We start from the raw sequence: 19,151 nt of genomic DNA on the forward strand, positions 1-19,151 counted from the left end.
CTAATAAGTTTGTTTGTTTCCAAATGGGAGTAAATCCTGTCCCGAATAATCCTCTCTAATAGTTTCCCCTACCACTGACGTAAGCCTCACCGGCCTATAATTTCCTGGATTATCCTTGCCACCCTTCTTAAACAAAGGCACAACATTGGCGATTCTCCAGTCCTCTGGGACCTCACCTGTGGCCAATGAGGATGCAAAGATTTCTGTCAAGGCCCCAGCAATTTCTTTCCCTTGCCTTCCTCAGTATTCTAGGGTAGATCCCATCAGGCCCTGGGGACTTATCTACCTTAATGCTTTGCAAGAAACCCAGCACCTCCTCCTTTTTGATAATGATACTTTTTAATTCCAGTTTAAAACTCTGCAAGTGAATGAGCAGTCACAAGTCATGAAAAACCTCCAGATGCATTATGAGGATTTCCTTGAGGACAGCCAGGAGTCTCAAGTCTTTTCCATTGCAGACAGACTACGATTAGAGGAGGAAGTGGATAATTGTAAGGAGCATTGTGAGAAGCTACTGATATCCATAGAAACAGGTTAGTAAAAAGAACACAAAAGAATAATTAATACACCCTTGAGTCAGGGTCCATAAAAATAAAATGGAAGAGTGACTTCAGAGAAGTATCAGTATTTTCAAAACGCATCCTAGAGGCATCGCAAGCTGCACCTCGTGAGTTGGATTTTCATAAACAGTTGGTCATATTTCACAACAACTGGACAGTGGAAACCTTTGAAAAGCAAGATTGTGATCAGTTGTTATTCACCTGTTGACTTACAGCAGGAGCAGTGTTGGAAGCAATCTTGTACAATATGAATAGTAATGCCAGTGCTATTACAGGCAGCAGGACTTCTCTTGGAAAGAGGGTTTCCTGAGGTGCTGGTGGAGGCAAATATAAGTAGCGTCCATTGCCAGTGTTGTACTTTGAGGTCAATGATGAGTGTCATTACTTTGCTGCTGACTGTGAAATTCTAGCCCATATTTAAACTTCCTGCTAGTTCATTACATTACTACCCTCACCTGTACTTTCACACGTACTAACAGCTGGTGCCTGATGTAAAGTTACCCGCTTTCACTGTTGGACAGGGATTACAAATGTTAAAGGAAAAAAAAGTTGGAGCTCTTTTAATCCTTTTGTTTGAGAGACTGAGAAATTGTTCAAAGTGAACTACCTGTCCATTTCTGTTTCTAAAATTGCGTTGTTTGTTGCGATATCATCTGTGAGTGAGATCTTATTAAAAGCTTGTTTTGTAAATGCAGAAATGTACTAGGGCAAGAGTTGTTTATTTTGAGGGGTTGGATGCCTCATAGTTTTTGCCAGTTTTAAGCAAAAGCTTTAAAGTTCCAACTTCCATTAGTCTTAACTTTTAGGAAGCAAAGTTGACTGGTGCAATATTGGGTTCTATTCAGAAAAGGCTTCCCAATGAAAGCTTTGAAAACTGAAAAGTAACTTTAATTGCATTCTTTTAAGAAATTTTATTATCTTCCTGGTGAAGTAAATGATCAATGTGACTTGAAAATAGCAGAAGAGTTTGAGTTACTTTCAAGTTTTGTACATAATTATCATGTGCTTGTTAAACAGAGGAGAAAGATGAGACATTGAGTAAGACATACATCTCCGAGCTGCAGAACATCTGCCTACACCTGGACAAGTATAAAGACCGATTAATGCGGAGGCAGCAGGCCTCTGTCGAAGGGGATGCCATGCAAGATATTGCCTGCAGAATCATTGAACAGGAGGTTTGTCTCATGCAAGTGTATCTATATTACATTGAAATTGATTAGTAGTCACAACCGTCTGTCAGTATTGCACTTGTGTGGTCATGCTATGTTCCTCTAACTAAAACTGGGCACCCTTAATGTAATGTAATGTAACAGCATCTCCCGTGCAATAGGTGAAAGGGGAAAAACATCTCTTTTTTACAATTTAGCCTTATTCTGAGGTGACCTTTTCATAAATCTGTGTTGATTATTTATTTACTGTTTTTACAGCACATGCAGCAGGAACTAGATGGAATGAAATCCGATTTGAATCAGGTGACTAAGAAATGTGAAAGTTTCTTCCACCAATCGCCCTCTGCGGCTAGTATCCCAGCGCTGCATTCTGAGTTGGATTTGGTGGTAAAGAAGATAGATCAAGTGCATTCATTGTCCTCTACCTACATGAACAAGTGAGTCTGAAATTGCACAAAAGGCCTTCTGTTAAAATAAAGCTGGAAAGAGTTAAATGTATGATCAGTTACTAAATGAGTATGTATTTAAAATATCTTTGGCCTCCTTATCTCGAGAGACAATGGGTAAGCGCCTGGAGGTGGTCAGTGGTGTGTGGAGCAGCGCCTGGAGTGGCTATAAAGGCCAATTCTCGAGTGACCGGCTCTTCCACAGGTGCTGCAGAAAAATTTGATTGTTGGGGCTGTTACACAGTTGGCTCTTCCCTTGCATTGCAAAATAGCAATATCATATTTTGATGGACTAGCAGAAGTAGCACCTGTAAACAGTCCATATTTTTGTTTCTGTAGGATTTTTTTGGAGACACTTTATTTCAGATAAAGGATGGTAATTATATGTTAATAAGTTTATGTAGGAGCTGCTTAAAACTCTGGTTGTTGGGTTTGGAGGTGCATGGTTGTAATATGTTCTTTGTAAGTAAAAGCTTATAAGTGTGTAAAGATTAGGCTCCAATACTCTCCTTCACTGCCTGGCTATCTGGATTAGAACAAGGGAGGCTGAGATTAGCAGAATTTGAAAGTGATACAATCCCATAACTCCCAGTAAAGCATCTAGGTATTACACTCGGAGGGGTAATACTAAGGAAGTAAACATAGAAGATAAATGTACCCTGGTATCACTACTACATATGTACATGCACAAATGAAGAGCGATCTAAAAAAATGAGAAATGGTTAAATGACATTAATTGCACACACAAAGTGCAATAATTATTAATGTGATAACATTATCGTGGCACATGTTTGAAGTATCAAGAATGTAGTGGTCACACTAATAATATGAGTTGATAAGTCTTTTGCAGCAATTTTCAGCAAGGAAATTAGGTCAGCTTACATGAAAATTGTTTCTTTACAATAGATCTTCCTTCACAAAACACTCTTCAATTGGAATTGTTTTAGTTGCTTTTAGCAACAACTTGCATTTATATGGAGCTCCTCATGTAAAAGAAATATCTTTGCACATGTCATGGGTAACAAAGAAGACTCAAATTAGTGTATGGAAAATCATGAGTAGTACTTCCTCAATTTTCCAACATGTTCCACTGGCAGCACTGGGCCTCGCAAAAGGTGCTACATAATATATAAATGGAATTTAATAGGAAATGTGCTTTTATTTGAAAGTGCTTCTTCAGCAACGAACAAGTACAGTAAATTTACATTGAAATAAAAAATGGTACGTGGCACTTAATGGTATTATGGCAAATAAGGTTGTCAGTAAAGTGTAGATGAGCTGAGAAAAATATTTAATAGTTAATGAAATATTAATTGCTGTCACTTTGAATGATATTAGTTATGAAGACAAGTAGAATGTTGTGGTTTATAAGTAGATCCATAGTGTACGAGTTCAAAGAAATGGTGTATTCTTATGCATTTACCAGATCTCACAATGAGCTGTCCTATACAAATGTGGTCATGTAATTGTTTTTAAAAAACCCACAAATAGTAGAAAGATTCCAAAAATGGCAGCAAAGTTAATTCAAGCATTAGATCATTGTGCTGTAGACAAAATTGATTCAGGCTAAATGGTTCTGCACTCACTGTCTTCTCCAAAATCTTTTTCTTTTTTAAATACTTAAGTACATTGGTAAAAATGTGGATATGTACTGTGTGCAAAATCAATACATAAGCTGCAAGCTGTTATTTTGATAAATGGTCCGTCCACACTTAATGATTGATCTCTGACTGAATTTGCTGCAGGAAATGCTTGCTTCACTGAACCATTCAAAGGTAATAGACGGAAGGATATGAGTTTACCACAAGAATAAAACCTAAAATGGTCAGATTGAATTTGAAAAGGACTTTTTCTAAATCACCACTTTTGCAGTCTTGTGCATGAAAGTTTTATTTTCAGCAAATAACTTTTTTAAAATTTCTTTTAGGCTGAAAGCAGTGGATGTGATGTTGAAAAGCAGTCAAGGAGCTGAGATGCTGGTTAAAGTATACGAAATGAAGCTGAGTGAGGAAGATATAGTACCAGTAGACCAGACAGCTATTGAAGGACATAGAACCATATTACAGGTCAGGAAGTTCTCAGTAATCAGAACAATTAATTGATGAGCATGAATGCAATCCTACACTAATGCCTCTGGAAGTCCTGGTACTGGACAAGTAGCAGGTAACAGCCTGGCTACCCAACCCGAACCCGACTAGACCTGACTGCATGTGTTGGGGTCGGGTCAAAATTCCGAGTCCAGCATTCAGGGTCAGGTCGGGCTGGACGTTGCTGCTTTGGGGAAGTCACAGGATCAGGCTTACCCATAATTCCCCACAACTCCAGCTGCAAGAATAGCCTGCTGCCAGAACAGATGAAGGAGATTTGTGTCGGATCGGGTTGAGCGCAAAAAAACATTAAAGGCTTCGGGTCCGATTGGGGTTGGCTGTGGTCGGGTCAGGCCCGGGTTGGCTTTTAATTTTATACCCGAGCCAGGCTTTAGCAACAGCAACTACTTTTATTTACATAGCACCTTTAACATAGGAAAACGTCCCAAAGCACTTCACAGGAGTGTAATCAGACAAAAATTGACACCAAGTCAAAGAGGGGTGAAATAAAAACTTGGTCAATGAGGCAGGTTTTGAGGATGAACTTAAAGGAGGAGAGACACAGAGTGGTTTAAGGAGGAAATTCCAGAGCTTGGGGCTTAGATGGTTGAAGACACAGCAGCCAATGGTGAGCGAAGGGAGTTGGGGTGTGGGGGTGGGGGCGGGGGGATGAGGAAATGAGTAAGAGGCCAGAGTTGGAGAAATGTGGAGTTCTTGAAGGGTATTTGAGCTGAAGGAGGTTGCAGATATAGGGAGGGATAAGACCATGGAGTAATTGCAACAGAATGATGGTTTTAAAATCGAGATGGATCAGGAATCCTTGTAGGTCACAAGTGTGATGGGTCCGTGGGACTTGATCTGGATTAGAATATGAGCAGCAGAGTTTTGGATGAGCTCATGCTTATGGGAGATGGAAAGATATGCCAGGAAAGCATTGAATTAGTTGGGTTTGAAGATAACAAAAGCATGGTTGTGGGTTTCAGTAGCAGCTGGGTTGTGGCAGGGCCAGAGACTGGCGATGTTGCAAAGTAGACATTCTTTGTGATGGCAAGGATGAGGTCAGAAACTCACCTGAAGGTGAAATTTAAGTAAGGCTTGACTTCAGCGGGGAGGAACGTAGATTGTCCATTTTGGATGGAGCAGTTTTTGTCAGGTGTGTCCAGGAAGGTTTCCTGACTCAATATGTAGATAGGCCGACTAGAGGGGAGACTATGTTGGACTTGGTTCTTGGCAACGAACCAGGCCAGGTGGCAGATCTCTCGGTGGGAGAGCATTTCGGTGATAGTGATCACAACTCCCTGACCTTTTACTATAGTCATGGAGAGGTACAGGAGCAGACGGGATGGGAAAATATTTAATTGGGGGAGGGGGAATTACAATGCTATTAGGCAGGAACTGGGGAGCATAAATTGGGAACAGATGTTCTCAGGGAAATGCACGACAGAAATGTGGAGGTTGTTTAGGGAGCACTTGCTGCGACTGCTGGATAGGTTTGTCCCGATGAGGCAGGGAAGGGATGGTAGGGTGAAGGAACCTTGGATGACAAGAGATGTGGAACAGCTAGCCAAGAGGAAGAAGGAAGCTTACTTTAAGGTTGAGGAAGCAAGGATCAGACAGGGCTCCAGAGGGTTACAAGGTAACCAGGAAGGAACTGAAGAATGGACTTAGGAGAGCTAGAAGGGGACATGAAAAAGTCTTGGCGGGTAGGATTAAGGAAAATCCCAAGGCGTTCTACACTTATGTGAGGAACAAGAGGATGGCCAGAGTGAGGGTAGGGCCAATCAGAGATAGTGGAGGGAACTTGTGCCTGGAGTCGGAGGAGGTAGGGGAGGTCCTAAATGAATACTTTGCTTCAGTATTCACTAGTGAGAGGGACCTGGTCGTTTGTGAGGACAGCGTGGAACAGGCTGATATGCTCGAACAGGTTGAGGTTAAGAGGGAGGATGTGCTGGAAATTTTGAATGATATGAGGACAGATAAGTCCCTGGGGCCAGACGGGATATACCCAAGGATATTACGGGAAGCGAGGGAAGAGATTGCTGCGCCTTTGGCGATGATCTTTGCGTCTTCACTGTCCACTGGAGTAGTACCGGATGATTGGAGGGTGGCAAATGTTGTTCCCTTGTTCAAGAAAGGGAATAGGGATAACCCTAGGAATTATAGACCAGTCAGTCTTACGTCGGTAGTGGGCAAATTATTGGAGAGGATTCTGAGAGACAGGATTTATGATTATTTGGAAAAGCATGGTTTGATTAGAGACAGTCAGCATGGCTTTGTGAGGGGCAGGTCATGCCTCACAAGCCTTATTGAATTCTTTGAAGATGTGACAAAACACATTGATGAAGGAAGAGCAGTGGATATGGATTTTAGCAAGGCGTTTGATGAGGTTCCCCATGGTAGGCTCATTCAGAAAGTAAGGAGGCATGGGATTCAGGGAAAGTTGGCTGTCTGGATACAAAATTGGCTGGCCCATAGAAGTCAGAGGGTGGTAGTAGATGGAAAGTATTCAGCATGGAACTCGGTGACCAGTGGTGTTCCACAAGGATCTGTTCTGGGACCCCTGCTCTTTGTGATTTTTATAAATGACTTGGATGAGGAAGTGGAAGGCTGGGTTAGCAAGTTTGCCGATGACACGAAGGTTGCTGGAGTTGTGGAAAGTGTGGAAGGCTGTTGTAGGTTGCAACGGGACATTGACAGGATGCAGAGCTGGGCTGAGAAGTGGCAGATGGAGTTCAACCTGGAAAAGTGTGAAGTGATTCATTTTGGAAGGTCGAATTTGAATGCGGAATACAGGCTTAAAGACAGGATTCTTGGTAGTGTGGAGGAACAGGGGGATCTTGGGGTCCACGTCCATAGATCCCTCAAAGTTGCCACCCAAGTTGATCGGGTTGTTAAGAAGGCGTATGGTGTGTTGGCTTTCATTAACAGGGGGATTGAGTTAACGAGCCGCGAGGTTATGCTGCAGCTCAATAAGGCCCTGGTTCGACCACACTTGGAATATTGTGTTCAGTTCTGGTCGCCTCATTATAGGAAGGATGTGGAAGCTTTAGAGAGGGTGCAGAGGAGATTTACCAGGATGCTGCCTGGACTGGAGGGCATGTCCTACGAAGAAAGATTGAGGGAGCTAGGGCTTTTCTCATTGGAGCGAAGAAGGCTGAGAGGTGACTTTATAGAGGGGAACAAGATGATGAGAGGCATAGATAGAGTGGATAGTCAGAGTCTTTTTCCCAGGGTGGAAAGGGCTATCACCAGGGGGCATAATTTTAAGGTGATTGGAGGAAGGTTTCGGGGAGATGTCAGAGGTAGGTTCTTTACAGAGAGTGGTGGGTGCGTGGAATGCGCTGCCAGCGGTGGTAGTAGAAGCAGATACATTAGGGGTATTTAAGCGACTCTTGGATAGGTACATGGATGACAGTAGAATGAAAGGTAGGTAGTTAGTTTGATCTTAGAGTAGGTTAAAGGTTTGGCACAACATCGTGGGCCGAAGGGCCTGTACTGTGCTGTACTGTTCTATGTTCTATAAACTCGGAAAAATTGATAATGGGTAACACAACAGATCAGTGAGAAGAATTCAAAAAAACATCCACTGTGATACAGAACTAGTTTATACCCCTAAATGACAAGAGGTCTGTTTGCCAAAAAAAGAGCCATAGATGACTAGAGGTAAGCGACAACATAAAACTAAAAGAAAAAGAATACAAGAATGCAAAAAATAGCACAGATCCTGGTGAATGGGAGAGATACAAAGAAAAGATATTAAGAATAGTACAAAAAGAAAGTATGAAAGGAAACTTGCAAGAGATATCAATGTCAACACAAAAAACTTAACCACTTGCTTTTTCTTAATTGTAAAGAGCAATGTAGGCCCCTTAACTGCATATAAAAATGAAAATAAGAAAATGGCAGAAATGTAAATCGTTAGTTTGCACCAGTATTTACAACAGAGGAGGAGATTGCATGCCAGACATCCCAAGGAAGCTAATATTGAATGAGGAACAGGGTCTTGCAAAAATTAACATAAGCAAATTAACAGTAATTTTAAAAATAGCAACACTAAAGAGTGACAAATTCCTAGGACGAGATTTTTTTTGTCCCAGGGTTTTGAAGGAAGTAGGCAGGAACATTGCAGATGCCTTAACTATGATTTTTCCATATTAGATTGGAACATTGCACGTCACTACTCTTTAAGAAAGGTGAGCTAGGATAATCAAGAAATTAGACTAGTTAGCCTAGCAAATGTCAGGAATTACTAAACTCTACAATTAAGGATGGAGTGGCTAAAAACCTTGGAATATTTTCAGCTGATCACAGAAAGCCAGAATGGATTTGTAAGTGAATTTTTTGAAGTGGTGACTAGAGTAGAGGACAGGTGAAGAACTGACTATAGACTTCCAGAAGCTGTTCCATAAAGTCCCTTATAAGACACTGAGCGCTAAAGTTGAAACTCATGGAATTGGGGCAAATTATTGACTTGGTTAGGAGATTGGCTGATTGGCAGGAGACAGAGAGTATGGATAATGGCCAAGTACTCTAATTGGCAGGATGTGACTAGTGGCATCCCACAGGGATGTGTGTTGGGGCCTCAACTAATCAATATTTATTGATTATTTATAGCAACCTAGGTGATGGGATAAGAGCCACCTGTTAAAAGCAAAAAATTACAAATTGCCAAAATCTGAAATAAAAACAGAAAATGCTGAGTTAGCCACATGTCCGAGTTTGCCAGTGGCACAAAGTTACGCAACATTGTAAGCTGTGCAGAAAAAAGTAGTTACAGAGAGATGTTAATAGGTTTAATGAATCGGCCGAACTGTGGCAAGTTTGAGGTCATCCACTTTGGACCTAAAAAGGATAGATCAGAGTACTTTCTAAATGGTGAAAAGCTAGAAACAGTGGAGTCCCAAAGAGACATGGGGGTCCAGGTACATGGATCATTAAAATGTCATGGACAGGTACAAAAAATAATTGAAAAGGCTGACCTTTATATCTAGAGGACTAGAACGCAAGAGATTAGAAGTCATCCTGCGGTTATTCAAAGCCCTGGTTAGACCACATCTGGAGTACTGTTTTTAATTATGGACGTCACACCTTTTGAAGGACATATTGGCCTTGCAGATTTGCTGGAATGATACTTTGACTCCAAGGGTTAAACTATGAGGAGAGATTATACAAACTTGAGTTTTATTCTCTAGAAGTTTTCAGGCTATTAAGGGAAAATAAGAAGGGTAGATAGAGAGAAACTATTTCTGCTGGCTGGGGAATCTTGGACAAGGGGCCTGAAATTGGGAAGAGCAGAGCAATCAAGATTCAGTTTTTTGGATGGAGGCAGATAATGGTTGATTTGACAGGGAAGGGGATAGTACCTTAGGAGAGGGAAGCATTTCCAGTATGTTCTCGCATGGGAACCAGGAAGATAAGTTTGGGTCAAAAACAAGAAATGCTGGATTCACTCAGCGGGTCTGGCAGCATCTGTGGAAAGAGAAGCAGAGTTAACGTTTCGGGTCAGTGACCCTTCTTCGGAACTGACAAATATTAGAAAAGTCACTGACCCGAAACGTTAACTCTGCTTCTCTTTCCACAGATGCTGCCAGACCCGCTGAGTGAATCCAGCATTTCTTGTTTTTGTTTCAGATTTCCAGCATCCGCAGTATTTTGCTTTTAGATAAGTTTGGGTGATCAGTTTGGTGGGAATAGAGCCAAGAGGACCTGAGGTGTTGTCTCAAGGACAATGAACATGTTGATGGTCAGCGATCACTTCTGGCACTGGTATCAGTTTGAGAATTATCAATAAAAACACACTTGCCCAACCAAGTGCTTGTTCAAGCACACTGTCACATACATCAGAGTAGCTTCTTATTCTGAAGTATTAAGTCCAATACTGGTTAATGGTCAACGGGTATGAGCATTGCATCTGGACTTGTAATGGAGACACAAACTGGTAAATGAGAATAACGAAACTGTGAAAATAATTTTCTTTTGAACTTTTATTGATATTTAACATTTGGACATTGTTTTAGATATTTTCATCGCAAAACAAAGCAAATGAGATATAACTTCTGTTACTTGCAGCAATGGCTTCATGATGTGAATGAGAAGCAGGATGTGTTTTCCTCTTTGGAAGAGGAAATGCAGCGAGCAAATGCTGCTGGTGAACACCTGTTCCACCTACACAACGAACGGGACTTGGAACGATATCAAGAAAGGGCAGCACAGCTGAAAGATCGATGGCAAAATGTCCGTACGCAGATTGAGACCAGGTCAGCCTCCTTTGAGTCCTATTAAAAAGTTTTCAAATTTTATTTTTAGTTTTTGAAATCAATACTTCTCGAAAGCCAATCAGTCCAATATCTTCACTAATGCAGACTTTTTATTGCTGCTTTTGTATTTTCTCACCAAAGTCTACTTCAAGCAAATCTTTCATTCAGCCCATCTTTGTCATCATCTGATTGATAACGATTCTCTGTTTTAAGATCTGTTTTAAGATTATTTCTTGAGATCCTCAACATTGCTTGCATTTTCTGATCAGTAAATGACAATTTTTAAAATAGTTGGCAGAATATCTCCCTGCTTTTTGCAAGCAAGATATTTTCCCCTTGCATCCTGACTGTATTTTAACCAAGACTCATTGTACAGTCTTCAATTCTAACTCATTCATTCCCAGCACAAAACTTTGGAACTACTTATGCCACTCAGTCTGTTTTTCTGTTGGTGTCATCTGCTAATTTACTCATTCTTCTGTTTTAATAATTAATTAAGCTTGGAAGTGCATTACACTAAAAATGTTTTTTTTCAGCAATTTGAACAAAAAGGCAAAAAAATCACCACGGGGATTAATTGTCATTGTATTTGTGCCTTTGCCATTTCATGAGCTAGCATGAGGGAGGCTTCTCCCAGTAATATCTAATGTGGCAGCTATTTGGAATTCCAGTGCTCCAAGCCAACCTGAACATATACTTTACAGTGCAACTAGAAATATCTAGAATAGTTTGTGATCCTAATAAAATATGGTAGGCACATGTAAAATAACATTTTTTTAATTCTTTCACGCGATGTGGGTGTCACTGGTTATGCCAGCATTTATTGCCCATCCCTAATTGCCCTTGAGAAGGTGGTGGTGAGCCGCTGCCTTGAACTGCTGCAGTCCATGTGGGGTAGGTACGCTCACGGTGCTGTTAGGAAGGGAGTTCCAGTATTTTGAACCAGCCACAGTGAAGCAACGGCAATATATTTCCAAGTCAGGATGGTGTGTGGCTTGGCGGGGAACTTGCAGGTGGTGATCCCATGCATCTGCTGCCCATGTCCTAGGTAGTAGAGGTTGCAGGTTTGAAAGGAGCCTTTGTGAGTTGCTATAGTGCATCTTGTAAATGATTCACATTGCTGCCACTATGCATCGGGGGTGGAGGGAGTGAATGTTGAAGGTGGTGGATGGGGTGCCGGTCAAGCGGGCTGCTTTGTCCTGGATGGTGTTGAGCTTCTTGAGTGTTGTTGGAGCGGCACTCATCCAGGCAAGTGGAAAGTATTCTATCACACTCCTGACTTGTGCCTTGTAGATGATGGACAGACTTTGGGGAGTCAGGAGGTGAGTTACTCGTTGCAGAATACCCAGTCTCTGACCTGCTTTTGTAGCTGCAGTACTTATGCGGCTGGTCCAGTTCAGTTTCTGGTCAATGGTAACTGCAAGGATGTTGATAGTGGGGGATTCAGCGATCATAATGCCATTGAGTGTCAAGGGGAGATGGTTAGATTCTCTTGTTGGACTTGGTCATTGCCTGGCACTTGTGTGGCACGAATGTAACTTGCCACTTATCAGCCCAAGCCTGAATATTGTCCGGGTCTTGCTGCATATGGACAAGGACTGCTTCAGTATCTGAGGAGTAACGAATGGTGCTGAACATCATCAGCGAACATTCTCACTTCTGACTTTATGATGGCGGGAAGGTCATTGATGAAGCAGCTGAAGATGGTTGGACCTAGGACACTACCCTGAGGAACTCCTATGATGATGTCCTGGGACTGAGACGATTGACCTCCAACAATCACAATCATCATCCTTTATGACTCCAACCAGCGGAGAGTTTTTCCCCTGATTCCTATTGACTTCAGTTTTGCTCGGGTGCCTTGATGCTTCACTCGGTCAAATGCCTCCTTGATGTCAAGGGCAGTCACTCTCACCTCACCTTTTGTTTGGACCAAGGCTGTATTGAGGCCAGGAGCTGGGTGTCCCTAGTGGAACCCAAACTGAGCGTCAGTGAGCACATTATTGCTGAGCAAGTGCTGCTTGATAGCACTGTTAATGACACCTTTCGTCACTTTGCTAATGATCGAAAGTAGACTGACCACTGCACCTTCTCCTTTGTTATCTCTTGCCCCACCCCCACCTCACTTGCTTATAATCTGTGACTTTTCTAATATTTGTCAGTTCCGAAGAAGGGTCACTGACCCGAAACGTTAACTCTGCTTCTCTTTCCACAGATGCTGCCAGACCTGCTGAGTGATTCCAGCATTTCTTGTTTTTGTTTCAGATTCCCAGCATCCGCAGTATTTTGCTTTTATCATAGTAATTGGTCAGGTTGGATTTGTCCTGCTTTTTGTGTATAGGACATAGCTGGGCAATTTCCACATGGTCCAGCTTATCCCTTGTTTTTTTTTAACCTAGTGCTAAATTGGAGTTGTGAAGCTAAAGTTTTGCATGTTATGTTGGCTATTCACTCCAAATCTCTAATACCGCCTCTGGTAGAAAGCTACAATTCTGGTCTAGAATGAAGCCTTGTGTCGGGGGAGTTGACCATAAACTTTATGTTCAGCCACTTCACTTTACCTTTTTCCTGCATTATACAGAGAAGCTGAATTGGAAAGCATTGAAGATTTATTAAAGAATTACAGGGGCTGTCATCAGTCACTGATTGATTGGATTGAGGAGACAACTGCACAGCAAGAGAGGATGGAGCCAGGCAAGGCTGAAGATACCAAGATCCTGTCAGAGCAACTTGGTCAACAAACGGTAAGAAAAACTACATTCACTGTAACACATCAATCTTCATCAATAGCACAACAGTAGTGCATGGAATGATTTATTGTTAAAATAGAAAGAACTAGCTAAATAAAGGATTACCAAGGGAGTGTACACGTCAAAAAGAAAGTGCTAGGTTTCCAATTCCAAACAAAAATCAAGAAATCTGGTCTCCTTTCCTACAGCTTGCCTTAAATGTTGATCCCCTAACATGTGTTTTTTCCTTCTGCTCCCTTTTTAAATTTCTTTGGTCCCTTTCTTGATCCATAATTTTGAACTCCCATAATGCAACATATTCCTAAACATTAAGAATGGTGTGCTTCTTCTTCTTTGGCCTCCTTGTCTCGGAGACAATGGGGCAGCGCCTGGAGTGGCTATAAAGGCCAATACTAGAATGACAGGCTCTTCCACAGGTGTTGCAGATAAAACTGGTTGTCAGGGCTGTTTTGCAGTTGGCTCTCCCCTTGTGCTTCTGTCTTTTTTCCTGCCAACTGCTAAGTCTCTTTGACTCGCCACACTTTAGCCCCGCCTTTATGGCTGCCCGCCAGCTCTGGCGATCGCTGGCAACTGACTCCCACGACTTGTGATCAATGTCACAGGACTTCATGTCGCGTTTGCAGACGTCTTTAAAGCGGAGACATGGACGGCCGGTGGGTCTGGTACCAGTGGCGAGCTCGCTGTACAATGTGTCCTTGGGGATCCTGCCATCTTCCATGCGGCTCACATGGCCAAGCCATCTCAAGCGCCGCTAACTCAGTCGGGTGTATAAGCTGGGGATGTTGGCAACCTCGAGGACTTCTGTGTTGGAGATACGGTCCTGCCACCTGATGCCAAGGATTCTCCGGAGACAGCGAAGATGGAATGAATTGAGACATCGCTCTTGGCTGACATACGTTGCCCAGGCCTCGCTGCCGTAGAGCAAGGTACTGAGGACACAGGCCTGATAAACTCGGACTTTTGTGTTCCGTGTCAGTGCGCCATTTTCCCACACTCTTGGCCAGACTGGACATAGCAGTGGAAGCCTTTCCCATGCGCTTTTTGATTTCTGCATCGAGAGACAGGTTACTGGTGATAGTTGAGCCTAGGTAGGTGAACTCTTGAACCACTTCCAGAGCATGGTCGCCGATATTGATGGATGGAGCATTTCTGATGTCCTGTCCCATGATGGTCGTTTTCTTGAGGGTGATGGTTAGGCCAAATTCGTTGCAGGCAGCCGCAAACCTGTCGATGAGATTCTGCAGACACTCTTCAGTGTGAGATGTTAATGCAGCATCATCAAAGAGGAGTTCCCTGATGAGGACTTTCCGTACTTTGGTCTTCGCTCTTAGACTGGCAAGGTTGAACAACCTGCCACCTGATCTTGCGTGAAGGAAAATTCCTTCTTCTGAAAACTTGAACGCATGTGAGAGCAGCAGGGAGAAGAAAGTCCCGAACAATGTAGGTGCGAGAACACAGCCCTGTTTCACGCCACTCAGGATAGGAAAGGGGTCTGATGAAGTGCCGCTATGCTGAATTGTGCCTTTCATATTGTCATGGAATGAGGTGATGATACTTAGTAGCTTTGGTGGACATCCGATCTTTTCTAGTAGTCTGAAGAGACCACGTCTGCTGACGAGGTCAAAGGCTTTGGTGAGATCAATGAAAGCAACGTAGAGGGGCATCTGTTGTTCGCGACATTTCTCCTGTAGCTGGCGAAGGGAGAACAGCATGTCAATGGTCGATCCCTCTGCTTGAAAGCCACACTCTGCCTCAGAGTAGACACGCTGGGCCAGCTTCTGGAGTCTTTTTAAAGCGACTCAAGCGAAGACTTTCCCCACTATGCTGAGCAGGGAGATTCCACGGTAGTTGTTGCAGTCACCGCGGTCACCTTTGTTTTTATAGAGGGTGATGATATTGGCATCGCGCATGGCCTGTGATACTGCTCCCTCATCCCAGCACAGGCAAAGCAGTTCGTAGAGTGCTGAGTATAGCAGGCTTAGCACTCTTGATTATTTCAGGGGTAATGCCGTCCTTCCCAGGGGCTTTACCGCTGGCTAGAGAATCAGTGGCATTACTGAGTTCCGATTTTGTTGGCTGTACGTCCAGCTCATCCATGACTGGCGGAGGCTGGGCTGCATTAATTGTGAATAAATTACATAAAACTCAGTGAATTTGATCTTAACCTCAGTGTATTTTGTACAAGGCAATAGGTCGATTCAAAATTATTTATTTTGGTTTAGGCATTGGTTGCTGAGATTGAAAAGAATCAAGCTAAACTGGACGAATGCCAAAATCTGTCTAAACAGTACTCTGTATCTGTAAAGGTAAACTTTCACATTTATGACACTATTGGAATAAAAGGCATCAACAAGACTCATTTTCCTTTGGTGAAAAGCAACAGAATTTAAAATAGCCTTACTTGATATCCTTAGGATTATGAATTGCAGTTGATGACTTATAGAGCTTTTGTGGAATCTCACCAAAAATCACCTGTAAAGCGCCGGAGGATACACTCATCATCAGATGTCATAACCCAAGAGGTGGGAAAACATTTTGAAAATCTCACTAAATTAGATTAATTTTTATTGCCAATATTCATATTTTAAATTTAATAGCAGTACAGTTTTTATCTGATGGCCTCTTTTCCTATCTGTAGTTCATGGACCTCCGAACCCGTTACACAGCATTAGTGACCCTAACGACTCAACATGTGAAGTACATCAGTGATGCTTTAAGGCGACTAGAGGAAGAGGAGGTAAGAGGACAAAGAAAATAGAGAAAACGTTAGATTTTACATAAACTTAAAGACATTGGCGTATTTGCAGTTGGATACTCCAGCTTCTTCAAAGTTTAATTATAGAAGCACTCGTGTTACAGTCAAGACATTGTATCAAATCCAAACACTAGTTCTACGATTGCTTTACCTGCCCTTTTATGCTACTATGAGGGTAGAACCATTTTGAAGCCTTGGCTTCATTCATATCTGGCAAGCTGTTGACCCCTAGCTGGTGCCTTGCAGCTCAGTGGTTTATGGTGGTAGGAGGAGAAATCTGGGTTATGGGGGGTAATCTCAAGCAGACCAAAAGAAATCTAGCCATGATGCAAATCCAAATTTTACATATCCAGTCAATGACAATTAACGTGTAAAATTAATATCTGTTAATTTTATTTCACTTGGAGCAAAGTTTGGCAATTCTGAATCATTCATTGGATCTCTTTTTAAAAACAAACACAATTACAATGGAATAAAAGCAAAATACTGCGGATGCTGGAAATCTGAAACAAAAACAAGAAATGCTGGATTCACTCAGCAGGTCTGGCAGCATCTGTGGAAAGAGAAGCAGAGTTAACGTTTCGGGTCAGTGACCCTTCTTCGGAACTGACAAATATTAGAAAAGTCACAGATTATAAACAAGTGAGGTGGGGGTTGGGCAAGAGATAACAAAGGAGAAGGTGCAGATTGGACCAGGCCACATAGCTGACCAAAAGGTCACGGAGCAAAGGCAAACAATATGTTAATGGTGTGTTGAAAGAATGTCTTTCAACACACCATTAACATATTGTTTGCCTTTGCTCCGTGACCTTTTGGTCAGCTATGTGGCCTGGTCCAATCTGCACCTTCTCCTTTGTTATCTCTTGCCCAACCCCCACCTCACTTGTTTATAATCTGTGACTTTTCTAATATTTGTCAGTTCCGAAGAAGGGTCACTGACCTGAAACGTTAACTCTGCTTCTCTTTCCACAGATGCTGCCAGACCTGCTGAGACAATTACAATGGAGATCATCAGCCCATTGTTCCTGTGCCAGCTCTTTAAAAAAAGCTATCCAATTAGTCCCAGTACATATCCAATTCATTTTTAAAAGTGACAATTGAATCTGCTTCCACCACCCTTTCAGGCAATGCATATCTTCCTTTTTATTCCTGATTACAGAAAGTTGTTGAGGAGGAGAAACAGGAACGTGTTGAAAAAATGAAGGAGCTCCTTGGCTGGGTTTTGAACACTAGTCATATCCTAAAAAACAGGAACACTCTACCAGAAGAGGGAGACCTGGGAGCCATTGAACAATCATTTTGTGAGCAACAGGTATGTAAACACACATGTCTACCAAAACGTAAATTATCAAGATAAAAAGAAAAACTGCAAATGCTGAAACTCTAACATAACAGAAAACGTTCCAAATACACAATAGATCCTTCAGCATCTGATAAAGATAGACCAGCATTTCAGAAGCTTCCATCAGAACTGAGGTTATGGCCTCAATTGCACCCTCCCAGCCTGCCCAGAGATATCTGGGCCGAAGGGTCTGAGGAGTCAAGACCCCTGCCTCAATTTGTTTCAACATGTGTCGAGGTACCACTAATGGAGCAGCAATCTATCATATTTTTAAATTGTTTGAATTTGCATATTCAGTATTCCAGGTCATTTTTTTCAAAACAGTATTTTTGTATAATACCTCACCGAACTAAATAAAGCTAACGATAAGCAACTAGATACATTAATGCTGCTTTTTTTCGTTCTTAAGTAACATTTTGTATATATGTTGAAAACAATCCTACTGATTTTTAAAAGACTATGCAGAAATCTTGTTCTTTAGCTTCTGTCAGTTGCTGCAGATGCAATACCCATTCGTTAGAATTTTAACCACATCTCAAAGCAATTAACATTTATGGAATTGCTTTCAAAGTGCAACTATTGTTATTTAGGCAGACATGGCACCCAATTCATGCACAGCAATAGCCCACAAACAGCGATTTAGAGGAATGACCAGTTTAAACTGTTTTTGGTGTGTGGTTGAAGGAGAAATATTGACCAGGACAGGGGCAACCTTTTTTTTTTCAAAAGTGCTACGAGAGCTAAGCAGGCACAGATTGTGATTATGTTCTCAGTGCTTGAAATGGGGCTTGTATCCATGACCACCTGACTCTGCTGTAGTGCCGTTATATTAAGTACACAAGAACAGGCTGAGATTTGTCATTACAACGTAAGAGGAAGTGGTTGGTCTCTGCTTCACACTTCCATATGTTTGAGCTGCTAAACTTAGGCCATAACTTTAAGGGACTTTAACTAACGCTCTCAAACTTCACGCAAGTGTGTAACCACATTACCCATACCATTGTTCTATTTTTTGAATCATCGCACTTCTTGGGCTGTATTTTACCGGCCCCTCGAAGTCGTGGGTTGTGGCATGGGGGCCAGTAAAATGCTGCGGGGGGGAGGCCCGCCTCGACACGCGACGTCGACAAGGGCCTGCCACATATTACGGCGGTGGCGGGACCTTGGTGTGGCCCCACCCCCCCTAGCTGCCAGGCTGCGGGCCCTTCATCGCCATATTAAAATAAGGCCTAACGTAATGCAAATTCACCTACCTGCAGGCAGTGGCCATCCTACTCCAATATTACAGCTGCCGTTCGTGCTCCGCCCGCCTTCAGAACTCTGAGTTCCAGGCGAGAACCTGGTGGGGAGGGGGGAGTAATAAAATTGTCAAGGCGGGAGGGGTGAAGGAGCTGGGAAAACACTTTTTATTGGATGGGGGATGATGGGAAGGGGTGAGAGGCCAAATATTCAAAGGTTCGGGGGAAAAGCTCGGGAAGGGAACAGATTATTTTTTTGAGAATAAATCCCACTTAAATGATCATTGGGGGCTTTGGGGCAGGGCCTCAACATCTTTCTTCATTGCTAATAAAACTTCCAGATGACTATACCTTTAAAAATTAAAATTACATTGTAAGGGCTTAAACGCTTAAACGCTATTGAAATGAGCTCCGGCGCGAAATATCGCGGGGACTCCTCGGCAGCCGCTGAATGCGGGCTCCACGCTTAGTTTAAAGGGCGCTGCTGCCGAATGTGGTGCCCGAATAAAGTTCAGCCCTTTGTGTGCGTGACATCTAATACATTGTC

General features: G+C 42.5%; 1 protein-coding gene across 1 annotated transcript in view; it reads left to right on the forward strand.

Annotated features, from left to right (window-relative positions):
* The window catches only part of LOC137347131 (microtubule-actin cross-linking factor 1-like), a 441,060-nt gene that overhangs the window by 165,037 nt on the left and 256,872 nt on the right, over positions 1 to 19,151 (forward strand). The window contains 10 exon segments of the mRNA XM_068011260.1: positions 350 to 533; positions 1,578 to 1,735; positions 1,988 to 2,166; positions 4,103 to 4,241; positions 10,332 to 10,519; positions 13,101 to 13,263; positions 15,492 to 15,575; positions 15,684 to 15,791; positions 15,908 to 16,006; positions 17,184 to 17,336. Coding sequence (XP_067867361.1) covers positions 350 to 533; positions 1,578 to 1,735; positions 1,988 to 2,166; positions 4,103 to 4,241; positions 10,332 to 10,519; positions 13,101 to 13,263; positions 15,492 to 15,575; positions 15,684 to 15,791; positions 15,908 to 16,006; positions 17,184 to 17,336 — 1,455 coding nt within the window.

Source organism: Heterodontus francisci, chromosome 31 (genome assembly GCF_036365525.1).
Source record: "Heterodontus francisci isolate sHetFra1 chromosome 31, sHetFra1.hap1, whole genome shotgun sequence".
In the NCBI taxonomy this organism is placed as follows: domain Eukaryota; kingdom Metazoa; phylum Chordata; class Chondrichthyes; order Heterodontiformes; family Heterodontidae; genus Heterodontus; species Heterodontus francisci.